Genomic DNA, 26615 nt, shown 5'->3' with positions numbered 1-26615 from the left:
ACACATCTGGGACCTTAAAGATAACAACAAAGACTACAACATAGAATGGACAATCATCACTTCAGCCAGACCATACAGCAACATTTCTAAGAGGTGTGACCTGTGCTTAACAGAAAAGCTACTTATCATCAAAACAAACAGCGACACTCTTTTAAACAAGCGATCCGAATTGATCTCCAAATGCCGACATGAAAACAAGTTCTATCTGATGAACAATAGAAATCCAGGCCTAGCTAATTAACTCCTTTCCGAACAATACTTCTTTTGTAAATAATCATTACACCTCTTGTATATAAATATCACAGTAATAGGAATATGTTTCATTAAAGTCTGTCTGATGAGTGCGTAAGCACGAAACTCGGAGTTACAGTGAACATGTCTCGTCTTTAATCCAATCTTTACTATATATCTATATATATATCTATATATATATATATATATATATATATATATATATATATATATATATATATATATATATATATATTAATGCTTAGATGGGAAAGTCTACCCATATTTATAGAGAAAATTAGCATAATTGTAGAATTAATTATAGAAACTGGTTTGAGTCTGGTTTCCAGTGAAAGTACTGAGTTACAGGAATAAATTAGAATATTCGCCTTATTGACCTAAGAACCTTAAACTTAAAAGAGTCTTTAGAAAAGGATTAACTGAATAAAGCGTCGATGACGGTCGCTTGTGTTTCTAAGTTAAAACATACTATTCTAAGTAAACCAAAGTTTATACCAAAAATAAGGGAATAATTCTTAACTAAAAGTTTACGAGTAAACAACTACAGTGGAACCCCGCTCTAAGGACACCCGCTTAATAAGGACACCTCTCTATTAAGGACAGGTTTCAAAGTCCCAACGAAAGCTCCATACATTTTCTGTTAAATTAACCCGCTTTATAAGGACACCCGTTAATAAGTAAAAAGGACACATTTCTAGGACCTGAATGACAGTTTCCTTACAAAATCAACTCCGCATTAAGGACACTTAAAATTTGAAGACGTCTTTACAGTATTTGTTTATTGATATAATGAGCTTATTACGGATTATATTGTCAGTTTTTGCGTATCAACGGACCGCACACTGATCATTGCAGTATAGTTTCCTATTACTGACAGCATAATGAAATAGACAAAGCTCGCAATACCATTGCAATGTCATTTTCCAGAACTCAACTCGAAATGAAATTGTACAATACAGTCCAGTAAATGCGAATGTAGTTCTTGTACGGTCATGCACTTTTTGTTCCAGTTTAGGCTGTTATATTGAACATTGTAGTTCAAGCTTTACAGTACAGTAAAAATAAATGGTTAAAAATGTGTTTTCAGTTGTTTTTCTGACACCTCGGTTAATGGGGACACCCCGTTAAAAAGGACAGTTTTGTCCGTCCCAACCGTGTCCTTATTAACGGGGTTCCACTGTATAATGAAGGACGCCAAAAATATACTTGTCCTTAGGAAGTCTTTTCTGCGCAAGTCTAGTTACTAAACTGGTTTTATGAACAGCTGAAAGTCAAAATGTCCAAGTCCAGATTATTGAGTAAATAAGAAGAACCTTTCATTATCCGGTGTATAGAATTCAACTACTAACCTTTGTTAGGAAGGTGTTTTACAAGGTCAACAAACCTAAATCTTTTGTTCGAATAACTACTTCGTCCTTAAGGCTAAATTGTTACCATAGAAACCTAAGTGAAATCTTAGATTTCTTGTAGAGTACAAATCAGATGTTTTTCTGGCCTTCTTACACTACCATGTGTTAATATGTGTTGGCGTTCTTCACCTTATGCTACAAGTTTCATGCCAATGGTACATACAGGTCTATAATAGTGAAGTCTGACTATCTTGCCTTGTATTTCTTCATTACTCAGTTTTTAATGTCTTCATATTTGAGGTGTAGTCTTTGGTAAACTGGCAAACATAACAAGCCGCAAGCCCGTTTTTTTTGGCGATAAGGGGATTTGAAATCCGCATACTTGTGGTGTGTAAGGATGGGCGAGGTGTTTGTGCCACAGCAGTCTGGTATCCACCTTAGACCGAAGCGTATTTACTTAAAGATTGTATTACACATTAGAATGATTATGTTGTTCTGCTATCCTCTGCCCTTACCTCCATGGTTAACAGCCGATTTTAATGAATTCGATCGCTGTAGATCGTTACTAAATATACTGGACAGCTAATCGAATCTACGCGATGCTATTCTGATCATGAAATTGATCTATGTTGTTCGAAATTTGCCGTCGAATGGTCAGCGTTTGGTAATGTACAACATGATTCTCGTATCAAAGCTTACATTTTCGGTCTAGCAGAAAATTCCAGGTAGATTAGGGTACAGCAATGTTTCAAGAAGAACCTTTACTTGTGTTTGATGGTATTGATCCAGGAATTTAGAAATTATAGCTATAGAAGATCCTTCACACTCGTGCATGCCAATTTTGAATATATAGCCTTAGCTTTTATGATAAGATGTTCTTTAAATTTGACAACGAATGCTGCATTGTCGCTGCATATGTTCCCGCGCAAATTAATGTTGTATTTCTTTAATAATTTTTTAATATATAGCTAGAAAATGAAACCCTCTCTCCTTGCTTTCTCAGTCGGCTCGCCCGAAAGCAACAGAATTGCTCAGGTGGCTCGCCCGTAATTCTGTGAGAGGCTACATTTTAAATCTAACTCTCTAATCGTAGTTATAAAACATTCTATAGTTAGAACAAAATTCGAAAAGGTAAAGAGAATAACAGCGCTGCTATTTGATCATATTACGCTGCTTTGCGTCGAAGTGTTAATCTAATTGACACGATACTCGGATTTGTGGTAGTAACCACAGTGATACTGGGAACATGCTGTCACAAATATTCACCAAAAAAACGGCCTTGCGGCTTGTTATGAAGTGCCTAAGTGAAGCTGTTCGTAATTGCTTTGCTGGTGAGTGCCAAACGTTTGGAAGCCTTTTGTGCGGTGCTGCTCGCGGCAGGTGGGATCAAGATGCTCGTAGTTCTGTAGTGATGACATCTTGACAGAGTTACTCGTAAGTTCTGCGTAATGCCCTTGGACTGTTTCGTCTGTATTCGTCATCGATTCTGATTGGACTGCAGTCGATGGTTCAGAATTGATGTTACCAAAGATGATTTGCCCTGTTGCATCTGTACTGTCGTTGTTATAGAAAAATTCAACAGCGTTGGATGTTTTGTTTGGTCTTTTAGTTCTGTGGAAATCTTTTACCTGGCGCGATATAAGCAACAAGAACAATAATCTTAGTCAGAAAATTCATTCTTTATTGACAAAAAATTAACTCAGAACAAAGCCTGGCTATCAACTTTGATTCAATCATTGAAACAATCAATCGGCTAGTCAATCCGTCACATTGACGAAGAGGAATCTATGGGCTGCCCCAAAAGACAAAGCTTCCTTAACCTTACACGTTTACCGTTTAATCTTCAACTTCTCTTTACTATATTATTATTCACAAACATAAACTAGGTTTATTTAATTACGTACTCACTTTTGCAGAGGATTAATAAAAGGAAGACATTGATTAGAAAAGATACCGCCGATAATGGTAGCAACACAATACTGGCAGTTGATCCTGATATTATAATGAACAAAAACGGAAATTATAGGAATTTTTATAGAAAGGAAGTGTGAAATTAACTAAGGAAGAAAAAGGGAGGGGCAAAGCGAAGCAAAAAATGAAAAGAAAAATTTAATTAATTAAAAAAGAAGAAAAAAGGAAACTGAAAACATTAACCTCGACCAAAAGAAAGCCAATGCTTAACTGTAAAACTCACCAAAAAAATTTGCAGGCTTGTCATTATTTTTCTCACTCTTCTTCTTCTTCTTCTGTTCTGATAGCTTGCAAGGACCTGGCAAAAGCGTGTGATTTCTACGTTGAGAAAAGTGCTACAATAGCTGCCAAAAATAAATCTCAAATACATATCTTGGACAGACAATGACCCAATCTATCCTAATTTCCGTACAACGATATCAACTCATGTCCACTACTTCATCTTGCATTTCATGTGAGCAGTATCTTTCAAGTGTATTAAAATAACTATTATGAATATCGCGCGTTCTAATTATAATTGGTTGGGAGTGCATGCTTTATGAGAGTCACCTGCATCATGTTTATCCAAAATAGTTGCTATAGGAATTGAGATAACAGTATTTTTTGAACTTACCTCGCGCTCTATTACTATTTTTCAATACCCTAATGATAGAGAATTATCTCCAAAAGCTTGGTTAAGAATAAAGTATTACGTGGTTGATACAAAAACATCTATTAATAAAAAATGGTTACCCTAATGCACTGACTTGTCATATTTTTTGTGTCGTATTTTTAAATTATTGAATATTTTCAATAACACTCACAGTATTTTGTGACTGTAACATTGTGCCAAGCGATTCCATATCTGTTCTTAGCCAGACAGCTATGCATACCAAAGTCCAAAGTATTGAGTTTTAATAATCTTAACGTGCTCGTTCCCGGATAATAGGAGGTGCCTTTGCATCGAAGCGAGACGAACGGTGAGCTTGCAATGATAGAGACGTTTGAATCATATTGTCCAGGGTATTAAAAAGAGGTCTCTATCATTGCAAGCTCACCGTTCGTCTCGCTTTGATGCAAAGGCATGGCTACCTTTCAATATGGCGCAAGGAACTGTGAAAGGGACTATTAACCAAAGCTTTTGTGGTGTCCCTGCTGTCACGGGAAAAAGCTAACGAAATAAAATAAAATGAAACACTTCGTCTGGGCTATTATGGAATTGGCACGGGCAGGATTGCATTATCTTATCTATGATCTCGATGCTTATTGGAGGATGACATATAAAAACATTAGTGTCTAAAACAGCAAAAGTTGCGTTTGTACTTACACATTACTTTAATAAAAACATTTGCTAATCCCAAAATACCATCTCTCTTGTCATAAGCCTGGCACTGGTACTTTCCCTGTTGACTTCGAGAAAAATTCCGAATGCCCAGTGTGCCGCTGTTAACTTTAACACTTTCTAACTTTAGGGACTCGTGTGTGGGTACATGAACCCACATGACATTGTCAAGCCATATTGGGCTTATTGCACAGGTGATATTCAGGTCTTCTCCTTCAACTATCTGTGCTTCACCATTCTTATCAAGACGTGTGGAAGAATTTTCAAAATCTTCAGAGAAAGAAAGCCATAAGTCATAATCAATAATATATTATTCATTAATCAATAATATATTATTCATTAATTACACGCACAGTTGAAATGATACTCATAAACGTTTTTTTGCTGATTGATATATTATAAACAACGCGTTTTTTATTAATGTGATGTTAAAAGGAAATACCATCTTCGTTGTCGAAGAATTAATGAAAAATAACAATTTGCATTTGATGAAAGTGGCTTAATACCACTAATGCGTAGCGAGAATATACAGTGGCGATGGCAAAGGCGAACGCAATGGCGATGTCGTACGTGATGTCGCAATGACGATGTCGATACCAAAGACGATGACGATGACATTAACAAGCAAATATACGCAACTTGGTTACAGCATTACTTACAAATCACAAAAATATTGATCTTTGAAGTCACTGGAGGCTCATTTGGATTGTTAGTTGCCTGGCATTCATAAGTACCACCTTGGTTTCTCTTGATTTCCATGAATTTTAAGAAACTCCAGCCTACTGTTTTAGAGATCACAAGCCTTTTCTTGGGTGCTATTTTCATCCAGGTCACATAAGGTACTGGGGAAGCATTTGCACTGCAACTGATGTTCAAAGAAGAACCTTCTTGTATTATCTTTGTCGCCAATGTAGATAGCAAAACCTTTGGGTGATCTAGCCAAAAATAGGTACATTGTTACAAGTGTTGGATTTTATTTGGCTGATAAAAGTCTTTGAATTTCATGACCTTCTTCAAATAGTGGTCAAACGCTGGCTACAATGTGAGGTCAACCCGAGAGAATTATATTTAACATTTTATGATGAGCATGCTTGTGACCTTAAACATCCGGCACGAGAAAGGAAATCAAAAGCGTTCAGTGACGCAATACGCATATCATCAGGCTTAGTGCAAACGGGAGGGAGCTAGGACTAACCTGTCACAACCAGCGTGGATGTGCTGTTTATTGAAAGTTCTCTTTTTAACCTCAACTTGCAGCCATATATTCCATTATCAGCTTCAGTTACATTCGAGATGATCAGAGTAGCAGGCTGCTCGATTCTGACTCGAGTAGGATTCAACAATCTTGCTGGACATGTTGTCGTATTTATGACCGCTGACGATGACGGATCTTTCTTTACCGTTGCTATGGTAATCCATTGGTGGTTTTGGTCAACATAGGCCCACATGGGTGATTCTGGATAGAACTCCATATTCCGGTTATCGTAAGTATAGTTCCATTCGAATCGCGCTGCTTTACCCCTTGCCACAAACAAAGTACTCGAGGGCACTTTAGTAAAACGAGCCATTTTATCTGACAACAGATATGTATTAAGCATAAGTAGTAAGCTTGGAATTTAACGCCAGGTTAATAGTATTTTCCTATTGATCCATCAATCGATCTATCTATCCATCAGATCATTACTTGTGCGGAAACACAAACCGGGACCACTTGAACAAATTAAATTAAGATCAAAATCTCTCATAAAATATATGTTTTTTCTCAGATATTCAGGCTTCGTTGCTTGCTCCTGCTTGTTTAGAGTTTGACTTAGGCTTGATTCCTTTGTTTTCACTTTATATCATGATTGTATACATAACTTTCTTCAAGTGTGGTCCCGGTTATCTTGTGTCCGCACAGCAATTGATTCATTTATCACCTCATTCAACCTGCCTTGATTCCCTCTACATATATCAGTTTAATCCAATCAGTCGATTATGAAACAAGTTCCAAATCCACCATTTATTGAACCTGCTCATTCAGAAAAGAATCGCATCTGTTACAATTTACCTGTAACTATAAGTTCCACTTTGTTAGTGATTGAAGGAGATATTCTTAGCACCAAAGATATTCCATACCATCCGTTGTCATTCTTTGTGACGTTAGAAATCACCAAAGTAGCGACTGACTCTTTACTAACGCGAACTGTAGGGTACAACAGCCTTGTTGGACATGTTCGTCGACTTAACGTCCACTTCCAACCATGCGGCCCATCATCAACTGCTATGACCGACTTAGTACCATCAGTGTTATAATAGTACCAGACTGGCGAAGAGACGTAATATCCAAAGTCCATGTTCTTGTCACCGACAGTGTAATTCCAGTTGAATCTCACTGTTTCTCCGACGAGTGCTTCAATCCTTGATGGGGAATTAGTTAGCATAACTTTCCCATCTATCCAATGAAGAATATATTTGTTAGTGCACATAATAATGTTACATTATAGATGTAATTTTTAAAGAGAAAAAATATATAAACCTAAGCAGACCTAACTGACTTCTTTTCAACAATCGATTTGAGCCCGCGATGTGCGCGCTCAAAAACCGCTGAATAGTATTCACGATTTTATTGAAGAACCATACACGTTTTGAAACTTCAAGAGGGCGCAACCCTCTAATTTTGCACGGGACTCTATATATATGTTATTTGTCTCGTCTCGTCTCGTCTCGTCTCGTTTCGTCTCGTTTCGTCTCGTCTTGTTCTGTTCTGTTCTGTTCTGTTCTGTTCTGTTCTGTTCTGTTCTGTTCTGTTCTGTTCTGTTCTGTTCTGTTCTGTTCTGTTCTGTTCTGTCTGTTCTGTTCTGTTCTGTTTCTGTTCTGTCTGTTCTGTTCTGTTCTGTTGTTCTGTTCTGTTCTGTTCTGTTCTGTTCTGTTCTGTTCTGTTCTGTTCTGTTCTGTTCTGTTCTGTCTGTTCTGTTCTGTTCTGTTCTGTTCTGTTCTGTTCTGTTCTGTTCTGTTCTGTTCTGTTCTGTTCTGTTCTGTTCTGTTCTGTTCTGTTCTGTTCTGTTCTGTTCTGTTCTGTTCTGTTCTGTTCTGTTCTGTTCTGTTGTGTTCTGTTCTGTTCTGTTCTGTTCTGTTCTGTTCTGTTCTGTTCTGTTCTGTTCTGTTCTGTTCTGTTCTGTTCTGTTCTGTTCTGTTTGTTTGCTTCTTTGTTTGTTTGTTTTTGTTTTGTTTTTTTTGTTATTTTACGGAATAACAGGTATTACCAAAAAACATTGTGTACTTCCTAATAACGCGCGCGCTCATTGGTTAATTGGAGATGAATATTGTATGATATTTTTTTCCGTTCCGGTATCCTAAAAAATCGTGCGTTCTGATTGGCTGTTTGAGCGGGTGGTATTTTGTCAGTATCTGCCCGCGCGCGCGGTCCGGTATCCTTTGCCGCTAAACGACAAAACAAAACGATTACAAAAACAAGTAAAAAAAATACAGGAAAAAAATAAATAAGTTATTTACCGTCCTATAGTCCGTCCTATACAAAACGTCCTATACAAAACGTCCTATACAAAACTTCCTATAGAAAACGGACCTCGGCCTAACGGCCTCGGTCCGTATATTCAAGACCTCGGGCACAGTTTTTCCCCTCCGGACCTTCTGGCCGGTAAATAACATATATATATTCACCTCTGAAACTCGGAATATTGAGTCGGCAACAAAATGGCATCTGCCGGCAATCGTTTTGCTACAATTTCCGATGAGGAAATTGAAAAAATGAAAGTAAATGCCATTCCTATCAATACTAAAAAGGCAACGAAGTATAGCCTAAAAGTTTTGCTAAAAGTTTTGCGTGAAATTGTCACGCAAACTAAAAGTTTCTGTTTGTTTGTTTTTATCGAATTATTGTATATAAAAATAAGTTACTCTGTACACAAGTTCGAGGACTCGCGTCTCGATAAATATTCCCCGATATTCACTTCGCCTTCGGCGAATAATTGCTAAATATCCCATTACTCTTCAAACCATAAGACAATTTTGTTTATTAGAACAATGTAAAAAAGCGTCCTGTTTGTTTTGTGCTCAATTTTTACGATAACAAAAAATATATATCAAAACAACTTTTATCACTATTTTATAAATATAGTGTAAGTTACGTGTTCGGAGAGAATTACTCATGTTTCTTCCTTAACCACAGACAGCCCAAACAAGGTTCCAGGAATGTATGGGAGTTATAATAAAGTCATGACAATAAAATGTTTCACTCGACAATTTGCCTCAAAACTTGCTGCAGTTGTTGCTTTTACTTTGTTCAGTCTTCTGGCGAAGTTTCAGCGCGATTTGAGGCCGAAGATTTAGATTTCATTTTCCTTTTGCACATCCGAAAACACTACTAAATCTTAATTTTGTTCACTTGACATTGTCAAATAACGTATAGCGAAATTGGTTAGGCAAACAATTGAAATTGAGAAAAATCAATTGGTGCTTGCGTGACCGAAACAAATACATGACCTCATTCGATCGTGAAACATTATTACTTTCTGGTAATATAAAACCCTTTGACCAAACTTATGCAGATACTAATGCAGTTAAGTTCTTCTTCTTTTTTCATATTTGGCTGCAACGGTGATCCACGTCTTTTAGCTCTCTCGTAAACGCGTTTAATTAAGATAAATCGAGTTTAGTCTGTTGCTGCATACGACATATGACAATCACAACATGCTGAACTATTGGTTGTGTTCGCTTAAAAACTGCTTTATGTATTGATCTTGGGACCTATTTGCCTGCATTTCTATGGTGACTTATTTTTATATATGTATTATTTTCCAAATAAATGTATTTATTGTTTGCAGTAAATGGATTTTATAATTTAGTTAGCTCTTTTGTTTGCTTATTATTCTGAAAGCGAAAAACAGAGAACTAATGTTTATTCATGTTCGCCATTCCATATTGTGATTACATTATCCACCTAGACTCTCAGTACTAAACGTTACCTGGATATAAACTCTCGGTCGTGTATCTCGACTTCACATTATTTGTGGGTTTTAGTGATTTCTCATGCAACAATAAGTCATGTCACTCGTTTGGATGGAACGCGCGGGCGTTTGTTATTTTTACGTTAGACAGTTGGTGCTGCATGCATATTAAACTCACCAACTATACTCGGGTTGACTAGAATCAATACGAAGACGGTACCAATGCAGCCTGTTAGCATGGTTGGCTTAGCGAAATACTTTATATTTATCGATGAAGTTGTGTTTCTTTGTGCTCCCTTCGTTCTGTGAAATAATCTTTGTTTGTTGCGAAGTCACAATTCTTGGAATCAAACGCCCTGTGCCGAACTGTGGTAACTTGTTCAAGTAAGCTTGGCACGTTCCACCAACGTCTGGTGGCCCCACGTCTGGTGGCCCCACACCTCTGGTGGCCCCTGTCCCATTTTCTCCGCGGCAATACAACCTGTGATTACGAAACTTGGTAGGGATGTAGTCACGTGTCCTGTCAGTCACCCCAACGATTTTGGGTGTATGACGTCACATATCACGTGACTTGCTAAGATAACATTATCGCCAGTTTTTGAAATAAACCTTTTTTTTGACGTTATTACACTACCAAAGTCTTTGTATGCCAACGCTGATGGTAACCAACCCCTGGTAGCGTGACGTTACAGGTCACGTGACCTATGAGTAGCGTTTTATGGCTAAACCATGACGATAAACCGTCCATAAAACTACTTACAAAGACACAAGATAGAAATTGAACATTTCCCATGCCGTATTTTTACACACCTGTGGTGACCCCATCGTGCCAAACGTCTGGTGGCCCCACGTCTGGTGGCCCCACGCACCTCTGGTGGCCCCTGTCCCATTTTCTCCGCGGCAATACAACCTGTGATTACGAAACTTGGTAGGGATGTAGTCACGTGTCCTGTCAGTCACCCCAACGATTTTGGGTGTATGACGTCACATATCACGTGACTTGCTAAGATAACATTATCGCCAGTTTTTGAAATAAACCTTTTTTGACGTTATTGCACTACCAAAGTCTTTGTATGCCAACGCTGATGGTAACCAACCCCCCTGGCAGCGTGACGTCACAGGTCACGTGGCCTATAAGTAGCGTTTTATGGCTAAACCATGACGATAAACCGTCCATAAAACTACTTACAAAGACACAAGATAGAAATTGAACATTTCTCATGCCGTATCATCAGAAAAAATCTGTTAACATTTGGTTAGCTACGATTTCAAGCTCACGCCCCCTCATGTGAGCCCATACAAATTATCTCTCAAAAACACGGTTTTTGGATTTTTTCTCAAAATAATGACTATCTAGGCAAAAAACAGAAGTGGATTCAGTTAATTCAACTATTCACGGACTGTATTATATGGTTTAGATTGAATTCTATTGGGAAAAAAACACCGTACTTTTTGAGTTGAATTTACGCTATTGGATTTATTTTACAAGAGAAAATGCATAACGTAACCGGGGTCAAGCTAGAAAATCGTCTCTCCTTGATTTAAAACAGAACCTGTCAAAAAAAAAAAAAACAGAAGTGGATTTGAAAACCCCAGGCTTTCCTGAACATTTTGGTATAATTCATAGGAATTTGTTAAAATTTAGAACCGTATTTTTGCTGATTTTATAAACTCATACTATCTGTTGGCCTATACATTCGCCTCTTATGGTTTCTTAGGTTTCGTAGCCTCGAAAACACGCTTACAACTAGTTAGCGAAAGAACAGAAGATTTACGGGTCATTTAGGATGTTTTGTCACGCAGTTTACTTGTGCTATATAACTTTACTTTTAAGAACAACCTTTTGCTTTGGAAAGAGAGGAAAAAGACCGAAAAGAGCAAATATTCCAAATGTATGGGCAATTTTTTCCAATGATTCTGTTATATACTGCTATGGTAACCATGTAATTTCCCATCATGAAACGCGATTTTTTATCCTATGAAAAATCGTGATTTGGTAAACTTTACTTACGGATACTCGATCGTGAAACTGAAATATCAATTTTAGAATCCTATCCCCTACCCCTTATTACTATTGTTATTATTATTATTATTATTATTATTATTATTATTATTATTATTATTATCTCGCAATCACCAGATTGTTCATTTTGTCTTTCATCCGAATCTCTTTTACATATAGTAAGTGGATGTCAACACTATCTCCATCGCTTCACCTGGCGCCATAATTCTGTCCTCAACTTTATCGCCTCATCATTCAAAACCATTGACAATTCTACTCTCTATGCTGACCTTGATAATTATCACAGTCCTTCAATTATAACTGGCGATAGTTATCGCGGCCCTGACTTGATTTTAAAAACATCTAGTACACTCTATATATTGGAACTTACTGTTGGCTTTGAATCAAAACTTAAGAATAATGCTGATCGTGAGAAGGAAAACATAAAAAGCTTATTAGTGATTTAAATAGTGATTATAGCCATGTAAAGTTTGTTAATCTTTCAATAAGTTCCCTCGGAGTATTTTCTAGTGATTGTGCAACATTTATTGAAATGTTAGAAAATGTAGGTTTCGACAAAAACCAACGTAAATATGTAATAAGGAAAATTATGAACATTGCTATTCGAACAACCTATTATATATTTTGCTGTAGAAACAAAATCTGGAATAACCCTGACTTGATGAAGTTTTAACTTTGGCGTTACGACTAAATGTGAAAAAAAAGTATGATTAATGTTTTTTTTAGTATCTTTCATGTACTTAAATGTAAAAGATTCAAGTAGCTTATCCTAAATTGCCTATATATAGCGAGATTTACGATGGAATTTGGAAAACATAATAAAGTTTACATTATTATTATTATTATTACTATTATTATTATCATCATTATTATTATTATTATTTCGTGGGGGGACCTGGCTCCCCCACCCCCCCCCCCCCCCCCAAATGTTGGTTCTCAGTCAATCGAAACTGCGGTGATTATCACATAGCGTTAAATATAATATTTCAGTGCCCACCCCCCCCCCCCCTCCCCAAAAAGTCTCAGCTTCCGCTGCCCCTGTTGGTTAGTGCGCGGTCTTCTTTGCAAGAGGTTTGACTCGACTTCCATTCAGTGACCACACATCCTTGTTTCGACTTCTTTCCTTTCCGTGTAGCTTTAATTAGCTTTAAATACCCTTAAAACGGAGCACTGATGGAAAGAGGGAGCGAAATGAACGCACCATTGCCCTCAGCAAGTTAATTAGTCAATGACCATTACGACCGACGTAAAATAAGGACGCTTTACATTTACCTTTTTATGCATATGGAAAGCTAAAGAAATCCTTACCGGGGCTTTTAAAACAAAATCCCCTTATTATAACATTTTTATATAAATTTTTAAGTTTATGAGTTTTTTAATGTACCAAAACACTTCAGTGCAATAACGTCAAATAAAGGTTTATTTCAAGAACTGGCGATAATGTTATCTTAGCAAGTCACGTGATATGTGACGTCATACACCCAAAATCGTTGGGGTGACTGACAGGACACGTGACTACATCCCTGCCAAGTTTCGTAATCACAGATTGTATTGCCGCGGAGAAAGTGGGACAGGGGCCACCAGAGGTGCGTGGGGCCACCAGACGTTTGGCACGATGGGGTCACCACAGCTGTGTAAGAATAAGGCATGGGAAATGTTCAATTTCTATCTTATGTCTTTGTAAGTAGTTTTATGGACGTTTTATCGTCATGGTTTAGCCATAAAACACTACTCATAGGTCACGTGACCTGTAACGTCACGCTACCAGGGGGTTGGTTACCATCAGCGTTGGCATACAAAGACTTTGGTAGTGCAATAACGTCAAAAAAGGTTTATTTCAAAAACTGGCGATAATGTTATCTTAGCAAGTCACGTGATATGTGACGTCATACACCTTAAATCGTTGGGGTGACTGACAGGACACGTGACTACATCCCTACCAAGTTTCGTAATCACAGGTTGTATTGCCGCGGAGAAAATGGGACAGGGGCCACCAGAGGTGTGGGGCCACCAGACGTGGGGCCACCAGACGTGGGGCCACCAGACGTTGGTGGAACGTGCCAACCCCTTCTCTACTTGTTGCACTTTTCGAAAATTGGTCTTCCTGTGCCCTCATGTTTGTAGACATTCTCAAAGGATTCCAAATATTTCGCTCGATTTAATATATTAAATACTCAATTTATCTAGTAAGATGAGTAATCGTCCTTTTTATTTTCCTTTTAACGCCTAGTTCTTTGCTATTTTGTTGAGTTTGGAAGCGAATTCTGGGATGAATTAATTGTCTGAACTTCTATTACGAAAGACGACTTCGACTACGACTTCGATAGAGTCAACTGAGTCAAGTATAGAGTATAATTGGAAGAAGAACTATTTGAAAACGCTTTCTCTGTTTTCAATTTCAAAGGCGAGCTGTGTGTTTTATTCCAGGAATTATTCGACCTACTAGCTCAAAACTGAATATACAAGATAATCGGCCGTTTATGATACAATCGGGACGATCAACATAAAGCGTTGCGTTATGCGTGTTGATTTACATTTTACTTCAATTTGCGCATCGTTCCTTGATCCTTTTAATATGAATAACTCCAAGATAAAACTATGTGCGATTGCGCGCATGCACAGTGGGCCCCCAATGCGTCTACAAGTGCTAGAAATATATCCCACATGAGACATCAGCATTTCGTTTCGTCATACAAATAACAAAGTTATAATGTATATTGTATAAGAGCTTTGTGCTTGTTAGTGTAGTGTAACATTCGTGATCAGGTGACGTAAGACGATCGACAAACGTTTAACTATCGACCTGCTAACATCTTAGTGAGCGAGTGAGCGAGTGATTGAGCGCCGAGTGAGTGACACATATGCATATTCAGACCCCTCACAATAACTCGTTTCTACGCTTCGCGTATCCACGAGTTAAAAAGCGGAAACATGCCTTTTATGCGTCAAAGGGGAAACTAGGTAAAGGAGGCGGAGGATGGTGGTATATCCAAAATAAAGTTTGGTGCCGATCATTCTACTAAAATCATCTTTGTGCATATTTAGTGTCGGCGGTGAAAGAAAGGTCTTCGAAATTATTACAAAAAATATAAGTTATATGTACCCCAAATTAGCAGATCGTAAAAACAATTAAAACAATACATTTTCTTATACATTGCACAGCTACAGTCGATGCATATCCTACTGGGAAATGGCCTGCATCAGGAAGGTCATTTAACTTCCGTTTTCCTAAGAAAAGAGAAGAAAACGTTTTCCCCTTTCCCCCCTCCTATTTCTACACCAGTCTATTTCTGCGGTAGACTGAAAGCATGACAGGGACTGAAAAATCATGCAAAACTAACAAATATATATTTCACTTTTGAATTTTCTGAGGAGGCCCTGTTACTGTATGTAAAGGTGGAAAAGCAAGGGAACAAAAGAAACAATGGTATCATTGCCAGCATTGTTCCAAATATTGGCAGCATGATTTACTTATGTAGTTATAAGGTCATTGTGTTCCGTATTTACTACAATTAAGAAGCTGAAATTAGGTCACTTTCACCGACGCTTTCAGATGCTATTTATAACAGCAATACTACTATTTATAGTAGTTTGCTATGTTCTCGAAAACAAATACTCAAATATTTGCATCCATTAATGTGTGGGAGTAGGACTACTCTCAATTATGGTTAAAATCACTTGTTATATATACAGTTATATTAAAAAAAGCGGAAGTTTTTAAAACTTATTAGCAGTAGTTTACAACAAACAACTTATCAAAAATACACACAACTGCGACTTTAATGGCGAATGTTTAAAAACGATTTCCCCGTAGTGTACTGTCATCAATCAATCAATCAGATTTTTTAATGATTTAAAACTTCAGTGCAGGCTAACACTTAGCATGCTCATACTCGCACATTGCTTTAACTTTGGATTATTTATTTCAAAAGAATCAAGGAAATTATATATCGATGCATGTTGCTTCAGACATAACAGATATAAAATAACTAAAAATAAAAAAGTAATCATATCAAACTTTCCACATAGAAAAGTTGTCGTTCCGCTCGAGCTGTTTCTTTTACCATATATGGAATGTACTTACCATATTAGGAAATTGGAATATAATTTTCTGCACTAAATAGGCGAATTTCTTGCTCAAAACTGCTCAAATTTACAGTAAATCGAGTGAAAACATCACTAACTAGTCAGCCATCTTGGTTTTGGCCGAAAAAAGACTGGAAATTGTTTAGGGCAGGGGAGCGTGGTTTGTCACCACAGGAAGCCCACGAATGACAACAATTGTTTGATATGGATGAAAAGGTAAATTATACACCGTGAAAAGATGAAAAAACTTACTGACGTTTCGGACGCTAGTCCTTCGTCGGAGTCAAACTCAAAGTCAAATTGACTCCGACGAAGGACTAGCGTCCGAAACGTCAGTAAGTTTTTTCATCTTTTCACGGTGTATAATTTACCTTTTCATCATTACTGTTTCATTAGAAACACCGACGCAGCTCACACTAGTTTTTAGCTAGTTATATCTTTTTAAAAATAAAAAATGGAATCCTGAACTAGAGAAGAATACTATAAACGAACATAAGAAGCATAAAAAGGTATGTTTAACTTTCTTTAACGAGAACAACTGAAAAATTATTATTTTACGGCATGTCAGGATATAATTATACGGATTTACATAAAAAAATCAGCGAACAACAACAAAATCTGTTAGTGTTATCATACAGGCTTGAACGAAAACAAAATTAATAACATTTCTAAGCGACTTTTTATTGAATATCCTCTTATGTTTAAAATTGCAGGTCAATTACACAACGTAACCAAGAAACCAGAAAGTACAATGTAATTAAAATAGGAAGTTCGTTTTTTGGCCCCGAGTGTACGCCATGCGCATTCACTGTCGATCAAAAGGACGTAGACTATTTCGATTTTGCTGAAAACCAAGTATGCATCAGAACAGCGAAATGAACAAACTGAAAGAGAGTGCTGCACGCTAAAATCTGTGGGGTTCTCAGCGACGAGACATTAGACTAGACGAGACCATGAGATCAGGAAGGCATTACCAAAAAAAAAAAAAAAAAAAAAAACACAAAAAACAATCAAAACGAAGTGTCAAGCTTGTATGCCGTGCGACCATAGTTAATATTTTTTGATAAAAGTAATTTAGTCTCAATAGCAACCGAGTTCTTTTCTAATCTGAGGGTTTGTTTTCAAATTTATTTTGGACAAAAGACAATGTATTATTATGTATCCAATCAAAGAGGTGTCAAATACCAGACGCCGTATAATTTTTACTGGGTTGCCTGTGAAAAACCAGTCTCAAAATGTGTTTCGTTGCATTTCTCTGAAATATAGTACTCAGAAGTCTGGCATTATTTCACTGGAGAACTCACTGGAGAACTAAATATCGTTCTTTAGTGTCTGTTGGCTTCCAGCATCGTCAGTAATTGCTGTCAACCATGTTTTTTTCTCTAAAACTGAATGAAAGCCGATATTCTTGGTATTTATTCGAAAATTGTGGAAAGCGCTAATGAATTTCCTGCAAGCGATACAAAATTGACCTCTCTCGACTTCGTTGCCCGTCTGCTGCGCTGGAATAAAAGAAATACTCCTCGTCCAGAAAGAGAGGTCGATTTGGGCAAGCGCTTTTGATCATTTTAATGTTAAAAGGCACTACAGCAAGTCAATAAATTTTTATCATTATTAAGTCTATAAAAGATTATATTTTGCCGCGTCTCTGCTTGCTAATATTTTAGTATACAAATTTTGCCGCGATAGTTATAGTAAATGCGCCATCAATCAATAAAGCGTTTTTATTAAAAATAATTCTTAATCGTGCGTACTTACGAACATTTTCCCGCGCGAAATATGTAAGTGTAAGTGCACTTTTTTTTATTTCACAATTTAATATTTCTCTGTCTAAAATACACCCCTGACTTGAAACCAAGATCCGTAATAGTTTCTCGAAGTTTTTAACTCGTGGATACGCGAAGCGTAGAAACAAGTTTTTGTGAGGGGTCTTAATATGCAAATGTGTTACTCAACAACGAATCAGAAGATCGCATTTAGTCAGGTGATTGGTGAGTCTTGATAACCAATTGTCCTATTTTCACTATGACGGCACTGCCAAATCCAATCGCAAATTCAACAAAATTTGCTCCTAGCGAAACAGTTTAATCTAAAATGTCCTGGTTTTCAGATATGATGTGTTTTAAAATATGTACTAAAAATATTCTGAGCGTTTGCTGGGTATTCTACTTCTCTTCGTGGATTGATGCGGGTTTTAGAACAATTTTCGGTGAATTTGCGTTGATTTGACCCCCTCCGACGACCATGATCCTTTGCGTTTATACAATAGATTGGTCAGTTTGAAGTGACTTCATTGTGAAATAGGGCAATTACAGTCTAGTCCAGTGGTAAGATTCCATGCGTATCTTTTACGTATCTTAAGTTGCATTTTTTGCCCTATACGTTATCATTTTCGTGGTTTTTAAAAGATGTAGTGATACACTCGGACGTATTCTTGTTTGATATATCACATCCGATGGATCAGAAAACATACTTTTATATGAAAAGTCGTTGACTGGCAACGGTACATTTATTACTCATATACAAATGAAACAACGATTATGCGCAACAGGATGAGGAAAAATAAACAAAAAGAACATCGCGGGCTGCCTTTTATTGCTTTTAGTTTTTATTAAATTTCCTTTGCTTTAATTCTAATTCTCAGACATATCTGTTATATTTCTGTGGCCAGTTGTTCTCTTTTTTAAGTAGTTTTTCGTTTTGGTTTGGTTTAATTAGTTAGTGCTTTGCAATTGACGCAAAACAAAGAACTAAAACTTCAATTACATTCAAAATTGAAGATAGTTTCCTGATAACGTATTGAGACTTCAAAAACAAGGTAGCCTTCTTAGTGGCTGAGCCATAAATTTATTCAGATTAATTATTAATTAGGCTCATGAGAATGCATATGATCTTAACTGTCTATAGTAATGTATTGAGAGGGAGCCTGACAAGAAATAACAAGACGTTGCTTTACTAAGTCTTCTAATTGGACTGAGGGCAACTGAAAACCTTTAAGGAGGATCCATTGGAGGGCAAGTCTGGATTTTGGTTTCATACAGCCAAAGACTACGTTTGATTTTAACTGTTGATAGTAATGTATTGACAGGAAGCATGACAAGAAATAACAAGATATGGCTTTACTAAGTCTTCTAATTGGAATGAGGGCAACTGAAAACTTTTAAGGAGGATTCATTTGAGGCCAAGTTTGGATAATCAGGTTTCAGGTTTCATATTTTTTGTAAACTGGTCTTGATGCGCGAGTCTGTATTAAAAGATATGGTCGATAACCAAAATTGAGCCCGCGTCGTGAAGCAAAATAGCGAAAAGCATGTCAAAGTGTGATTTCGAAAGCGATCTAAATCGCTTTTTATCAAGCAAAAATCAATTCCAACCAACTCTTCAGGAAAGGAAATCGCTAGAAAGTTTTATGGATGGCAAAGACGACGCGTTTGTTTCTCTGCCTACAGGTCACGGAAAGTCACTTATTTTCCAGCCTGAATTCCGTTGATCAAACATCTTTAAGAAATCGATCCAAACACTAGTCGATACCCTAAGAATCCTCTTTTGGTGGTAATATAGCTCCACTACAGGCACTGATGAGTGACCAAATATCCATTTGTGAAAAGCTAGTTCTCCAAGCTGCTAAGCTTGATGACATTAAAGCAGTAAAAGAAGACCACGAGATCATCTTTCACTGAGGTCATGACTCTAAAAACATGTTTTGTTATGCAGCGCCCAGCGCGTTTAGACCGGAACCGAAAACCATTTATAAAACGAGTGAGCTTGGGCACGAGTTAGTTTCTTAGCAACGGCTGTACATGCTCAAATAACATTCTACACGATTTTTTTACACAAGTCTCGTTCGTAGAGGAGGTACATCGCACAGAATTGCCCATCAACTCTGGTCATTTCCAAATGAGGGATATTATGTGAAGAATGGGGAAGCATTTTTTAAAGAAACACTGTAATGTTTTCATACTATTAAAAGGATTTGAAAAAAAGTTGGAAAAAACGATTAAAAATATTTTCAAAGCAAAATTCGCGGGCATTTTCTCCAAATTAGGTACCAGTCTCATTATGACTTTGCCTTATAAATATAAATGGCCGTAAGAGGAATATTGAATTCGAAAACTGGAATCTAGTAATTTATTCTCTAATTTCCCGGATGTGTCACTCAATTCTGTGCGATGAAAAGAAAACTCTGCTCGCAGGGTAGAGTAGATCCATTGTGTAGTTTGAAAGCTGAAACCAGAATTGCAGTTGAGTGTATGGTTCTACTACATGCTAAAATTGAAAGTAGAAAACAAACAGACAAACTACGTTACTAAAGACTATGATGGTACCTCTGGAAACCCGTTGTGGTAAGAATCATTGTATTATCAATTATCAATCCCACGCAGTCTAACTCTCTATCATGATCTGCTTCTCGTACATGAGTTATATCTTGATAACTTCAAATGGAAATGTTTCCTTATTTATCCTCTACGAAGACTACAGATCGTGGTAATGAAATAAAACTTTTATTAGGCATACATCTAGTACAACAACATTAAAATCCCTCGCAGCGTTTCATAACATGTCATAACGTTAATATAAACAAGACGCTCTTTAAACAATGTAGCATTATGCATGTCACACTAGTGTCAACTTGAACTTGCCAAGTTTTTGTTTTTTTGGTCTTCAGGTATTTAATCAACAAAGCCAGGTCTCTTTTAGTCTTACTTAATTTGATTTTAATTGCTTGGTTTTGAATATATAAATTCAATCATTGGATATTAAAGTGGTACTTAAACGACTCGCCATTTTCTTAACTACAACATGCGGCTACATAAAAAAGCCAATTTGCTTTTGGAGGGAAGCCATCCAAATGTCACAATTTTTCGTTTTCTGTTTTGTTGGTTTAGTCAATTCTCAATTCTGATTGTTTATATTTTTTACATGTGAAAAATGCTGTACTCAACGCTGATTGGTCGTATTGCTTTTTTCACCTTTAAAATATAGAGCATAGAGATTTTTTAACACAAATTTATCGTATGGAATTTTAGTAATATATATAGAATAAAGTGTTTTCCATTATTGATTATCCTGTTGAAGAAATCTTTGTGTCTGGGCACTTCAAGAAACATAAGCTTGTCTGTTGCTTTCACACCCACTGCTTTGCAGAATGATTATTTTCATTTCAAATGGTATTCAAATAATACCAAAAACGATAACAATCTTCCCTGAAATAAACCTTCTTATGTTCGTTTTTAGTGCTATTTATAATGGTAATTGAACTGAGTGGGTTGCAATTAGGTCTGAAATCAAACGCGCGATTACAAAATCGCACGACCGCGTAGAAGGAGTGCGATTTGTAATTGCAAGTTTCATTTCAGACCAAAATTGCACCACACGAAGTTCAATTACCACTTTATTATATCCATTTTGAAAACCGACATGACTTACAATCTACAAGCAGTCGATTTAGATTTTTTACAGGCACAGTAAAATTTAACAGACCCCCCCGCTTCAGCATTATTATAACATTGTAGTAATCCCCCCTCATGGGTAGAGATAGCTTCAGTGATCCCCCCATACAAATGCACATCAGTTCCTTTTTTTACTAAGGTACTTACAGTTTCAGATCGACATGTCCTTGTCAAAAAGACTTTTACTCAGTATTCTCTGCAGTTTCTTCACATCGTTTAAATTAGTGCAATGAGTTTAAGTCCATCCGTAATTTGTATACATCAGGTATACGGGTGTTACAATCTTTTGTTACAATTGTTGTTCTGATCACTCTTTCCTTTTTTTGTTATTTAATTTGTTCACTTGTTTAAAATTTTTGTTTATTATTTTTTTCTAATTACGGAGCTTGTACAACGTCAATTATTTGTTCGTCTGGAATGAAAGTTATTATGGGCACAGTGCTACTTGAATCAGCGATGACAAGATCATTGTCACTGCAGCTCTCATCATCACTCCAATAAACATCGGAATCGTCACTTGAACAAACACTTATCGTCACTGGACTCACCCTCTCTATCACTAGACAATTGAAAGGCTGGGCTTGGACATTTTTTTCGGTAATGATAGCAACGGATGGCTTTAATCTTATCAAGTTTTCAGGTCAGAGCATGCTTCTTCAGATACAGGTCGAGTTCTCGTACCCGTAGCTTTTCCACTTTACCACTCTCAATGAGTGTTTCCCTTTCAAAATCTTTATACTCCCTTTCCTCCATTTGCCTTCTTCGTTCTTTAGTTTCTCTGGCCGCTCCCATATCTTTCCTTGCATTTATGTCATTAAGGAAATGTCATTATGTCATCATTTGTCATCAAATTTCCATTTAACAGTTTGTTTATTCTTAATTTGAGATGCCCCGCTCTTTGTTTTTCATACCTGTAAAACTTACAGTTATGTTCTCCTGTAATTTTGTTTAAGTCGTCTTGCTCTGTCATGTCATGATAAAGAAAAATATCATCTTGGAATCTAGAGCAGCATTTGCGAAAGCCCAGAGAATACGCGTTGGCAGTTTCTTTCTGATCAACCTCGAAGTATGTAGGGTCCTCGTGACGCAAGCGAACCCTTTTACTTGGTCAGACGCTTCCTGATGACCCAACTATTCTCTTGGGCCTGACAACCACATAATGTCGGTCGTCCTCCGTGATAAGCTTTTCATCAGTTTCAGTCATGATGCTTGACTTAGTAAAAATGCGATGAGAACCGGGAGTCACGTAGACCATTTTCTCTGGCCAATCGTATTTCGGCAACTTTCTCGCCTGGTCGTCATCCGTTAGTGTCAAGACTCGAAGATTTCGCGCTTTATCAAAACCTTCTGAAGTACCAGGTCTTAGGTGAGCTTTGTCATCTTTGCTTCTCATGAAGCAAAACGCTCTAGCTTTGGCATTTCGTGCACCCCAGAATCGCATTTTTATGTTTTTAACATGAGCACGCTGGTAGTGCGTATTTTCGTTATTTTTTTCTTTGCCCTTAGGAGGTTTCTTCCAACAAAACAGACCTTTACCTTTATGGCGCTTGGCTTGCAGGCTTCTTTTATTTCGTAGCCTCGCCCTATTGTACACTGTAGTAGCTGATCGAATTAACTTTTTACCATGCTGAGATAGCCGGTAGTTTGCTAGTGAAAGCAGGTTCTTCTTATTTACTCTCTGGCCATTGTAGAGGATCGTATCATGACGTCTCCCATGGTAAGATGCTTTGTCATCTACCGCCTTTGCAATAAAGCCCTCATCGTCCCCATACAGCTTAGACTTGGGACCTTGGTTAGATGACTTTCGCCTTTTTAGTCTATTACTTTCCATAAGACTTGAAGCTTGGCGCTTAAGCATTTGACGCTTCCTTTCATAACAAATATCTGTTGGTTCGCATCGAAGTAGCTTGTCTGTTTCTTAGACGTTTTCTTTGAGCTCCTGGATCTCGTTTTGTAATTCTTCAAGCGTCTTGGAAGACCACAAATTTGTTTTCTTATCATAAAGTTCCTTCTTAGAATTTAAGCGCAAAATGACTAAATCAGCTGCTACCTCATTAGCATTCTTAGCCTCTTCGACTACAAAGTTAACCCTTGAAGTCATAGAGGGTATGTTGTCAGGATCAAAACCAAGGCATTTCATCTCGTTTCTAGAGAATATTGATCTTAAAACAACTCAAAACAACAGGCAAATTTTATTTCATTCTGAATCCATAGTGGAAACAATTCCCTGTAAATTCTCCATTTGGAGAATAAGGGCACCATCACTGCATTTGCTATTGTCGTTAATATGTCATTATAAATATTAAGAAACAATGCCTCTAGGTCTACATTGTCAGGGCGGAGGGGACGTATTCTGATTTTTCTTTTACACTGATCAGATTTACTCTAAGGCCATGCCTTTCACGAAGGACGGCCTATACGAAAGACATTTTTTGGCATTCTGTTTGTTCCCCTGAGTGTTCAGGTTGAAATGCAAGGAAATACTCAAGAGCTTCCCTGAATGGCATTGAAGATGTTATTTCTATCGCACCGCCGGCATCTTGCACTGGGAGTAAAAGTTGATCTAATAAATACAATATAGACCTAACTGACTTTCGGTATGACTTCTATTCTGTTCCAATCGACAGAGTTGTAGAGGCGTTCTAACTTTTATTGACTTTTGAAAAAGAAAGCCTTAATATAAAAAATATATTAAAGCTGAAAAATGTTTTGTTATACATTTAATTTGTCGGATTGTAATGTAGAGCATTCCATGTAATAATGGCGACGATTCCGGTAAATCTTCCGAAATTCAAATTTTCCGATACGATTTTCGTCCGTCAAAAGTATGTGTATCGAAATGAATCGCGAATACCAAGTCATATACTTTATTTTATTTTATATTTTACAGCTATTTAACTATTTAAAGCGAGGCATATATGAGCAGTTAATTATTCAACTGCTAATTTATTGCTAGGTATATTTCTTATGTATTTCTTATACTAATTAATCAACTACTAGTTTATTACGGCACTAGGTATATTACTTATATCTTTTGTCATTAGTTATGTAATTTAATGTAAATAAATAAAAGAATAAAAAAGTAAAAAAAAGTAAAACAAAAATTCAAATTAAACACATCAACAAAAAAAATGGTTAATACGTTACAAATTATATTCATTCAACTGATATTTCAACGTGAAACGTGATACTTGAAAAGAAAGAACGGTTTGTCGTTTCATAAAACTTTGCAGCTTTTTTACGTAAACAATACAAATATGTCAGGAATCCCTTCATAGAAGTCAAACGTAAACCAGATCATGAAGTAAACATAAGTATAAAACTTTAAAAACATGAGAAACGTATTCTTTGACATTGTAACTCATGTGATATATTTTCAATTAACTCGACCCAAATTATACGAAATGAGTTTAGGTAATAAGTTTTATGAGAAGGTTACGTTACCTTATTGTCAATAGCTGAAGTAAGAGACGCGATATTCTCTACTCTTCGTTCGCTTCGCTTTTCGTTGTAACCTCGTCTAGGGTTCTTAGTTACTAGTGACAGAGATTACTCCCTTTTTCTCGGCTACATATGTGAGGTCATGGTCTGCCATATGTTTTAACTGTTTTCAATCAATTTGTGAGCAAAGTTTATTTCAAGAAATAACGATAATAGAAGGGTAGATAATAGAACGCTGCTAAAGTCAATGAAATACTCGAGTATATTTTAATAAACTCTGCCTGAAATTACTATACGGGCCACGTCCAACACGCTGTTGCAGTAAAATCCAAGTATCAATTGGCAGGCTCACTGTGTTTCAGCCAATAAACAGCTACAGAACTTTGGCTTGATTGAAGTGTCAAACCACATTAAACATTTAAAAAAAAAAAACACGCATTGTGTATTTTAATGGCAAGTGGTCCTCAAAGGGTGCTGCACGAGGACCCAATCCACCAACCCACCAATCCACCAACCCACCAACCCACCAACCCACCAACCCACCAACCCACCAACCCACCAACCCACCAACCCACCAACCCACCAACCCACCAACCCACCAACCCACCAACCAATCAATTAATTACTTGATAATTAATATATTCTGTGGAGCTTTATAAATTGCGATACGTTTTGATAATAGCATAGATGTGACGACAGACCAAATTTTTAATATAGCAAAAGCTAAATACTTGAATGTAAAGAATATTATAATTTCCTCCAAATTTAATTTTAATAGATCCCCCTTTTTTTCTCTCGAAAATCAACTGATCGACCCCAAAATCCCCCCCCCAAGGCGATAAATAATGACCGGTCCCCTAGGACTCGAGAGTTGGTGTTATTATTATTGAGCGTCAAATGTTTCAAATCTCAGTTGATGAACAGGCTGAATATAATTTCTAGATAAACGGAGTTATTCTTACTTAAGATAGGCATATTCTTCCACTTCTCCCCTTATAACTTAGTGATTCTGCGTTGTTACATTGTCTTTTATTTCTCTCTCTCTCTTGGCTCAAGTTATTTTAAAAAGCTTTGCATCTTATGCAAAACAAGTTCACTCACGAGAGTGAAAGTCAGAATATTAATCATCATTGCCAGTAAGCCTTTGTATTAATCAAAATTGCGTTAATAAACAGCGGTTTATATTGAAAATAACACAGTAGACTACGAATAAAGCAAAATATCTTAACCAGAGTAGCTCATAAACAATTTTTGGAAATCACTTCCAGTTTTGCTATTCACCACAGAATATAATGTGGAGTCACCGCCGTTCAAAACGGTTGCCACAAAACAGTGAAATTTTATATCCACCACGTGGCACCATCAAGTTTGGCAAGGAGAAGAAAGAAAAACGTGATTTCGACACGTGGTATATAACAAACACTTTCATGCACAGTACCTGGGCATTTTATCGCGCATGTTCAATTTTTTATCTTTCATTTTTTAATATATTTCATTATTATTTTCTTCAGCTCCATGGAGTAAAACACGAAGGAATACAGTACTGTTTACAGTAGAACAACTCAGCTTTCTCAAGCCTGATACGATACGGCCGATCATGGCCAATACGATTCACTTTCATACCTCAGATATCTGTCAAACATATGAATACATAATTAGTCGTAATATAATACTCCTTTTTTGAGCTCTCGGTTGCTCAGGGACAACCACGATTTTGTTGTAGGATATTCATGTATTGAAGGGAACATCCTTGACATTTAATATTGCTTGTAT

The 26615-nt window shown here is 36.9% G+C and overlaps 2 protein-coding genes and 1 pseudogene across 2 annotated transcripts in view; 1 reads left to right on the top strand and 2 right to left on the bottom strand.

Annotated features, from left to right (window-relative positions):
- Window positions 1–740: 740 nt before the first annotated feature.
- LOC116299063 (uncharacterized) lies at window positions 741–10207 on the bottom strand. The gene is made up of 8 exons (XM_089039618.1): window positions 10021–10207; window positions 6944–7327; window positions 6089–6466; window positions 5553–5828; window positions 4879–5163; window positions 3796–3870; window positions 3510–3593; window positions 741–3229 (listed from the first exon to the last, which is right to left on the bottom strand). Exons 1-8 carry the CDS (start codon window positions 10079–10081, stop codon window positions 3207–3209), a joined length of 1566 nt encoding a protein of 521 aa, XP_088895744.1. The 5' UTR covers window positions 10082–10207; the 3' UTR covers window positions 741–3206.
- A 9880-nt stretch (window positions 10208–20087) lies between these two features.
- LOC116296053 (cell adhesion molecule DSCAML1-like) overlaps window positions 20088–26615 on the top strand; it is a 48895-nt gene continuing 42367 nt past the window's right edge. The window contains exon 1 of the mRNA XM_089039619.1: window positions 20088–20294. The gene's annotated coding sequence lies outside the window, so the exon portion shown is untranslated. The remainder of the gene's footprint in view (window positions 20295–26615) is intronic.
- On the bottom strand, window positions 22038–23796 carry LOC116287871 (uncharacterized; annotated as a pseudogene).

Source organism: Actinia tenebrosa, unplaced genomic scaffold (genome assembly GCF_029948245.1).
Source record: "Actinia tenebrosa isolate PJP-AT-01 unplaced genomic scaffold, QUT_ActTen_1.0 PGA_scaffold7__59_contigs__length_16204524, whole genome shotgun sequence".
Classification (NCBI taxonomy): Eukaryota; Metazoa; Cnidaria; class Anthozoa; order Actiniaria; family Actiniidae; genus Actinia; species Actinia tenebrosa.
This window is presented reverse-complemented; position numbering and strand designations above follow the sequence as displayed.

Excerpts from the sequence above, each read along its gene's own strand:
- LOC116299063 (XM_089039618.1), bottom strand. The coding sequence starts at position 10,081 with ATGCTAACAGGCTGCATTGGTACCGTCTTCGTATTGATTCTAGTCAAC. Across the intron at positions 7,328-10,020 it reads AGTCAACCCGAGTATAGTTG|ATGGGAAAGTTATGCTAACT; the intron begins GTGAGTTTAATA and ends TTCATTGGATAG. Across the intron at positions 5,164-5,552 it reads GATCAATATTTTTGTGATTT|ATTTTGAAAATTCTTCCACA; the intron begins GTAAGTAATGCT and ends CTTTCTCTGAAG.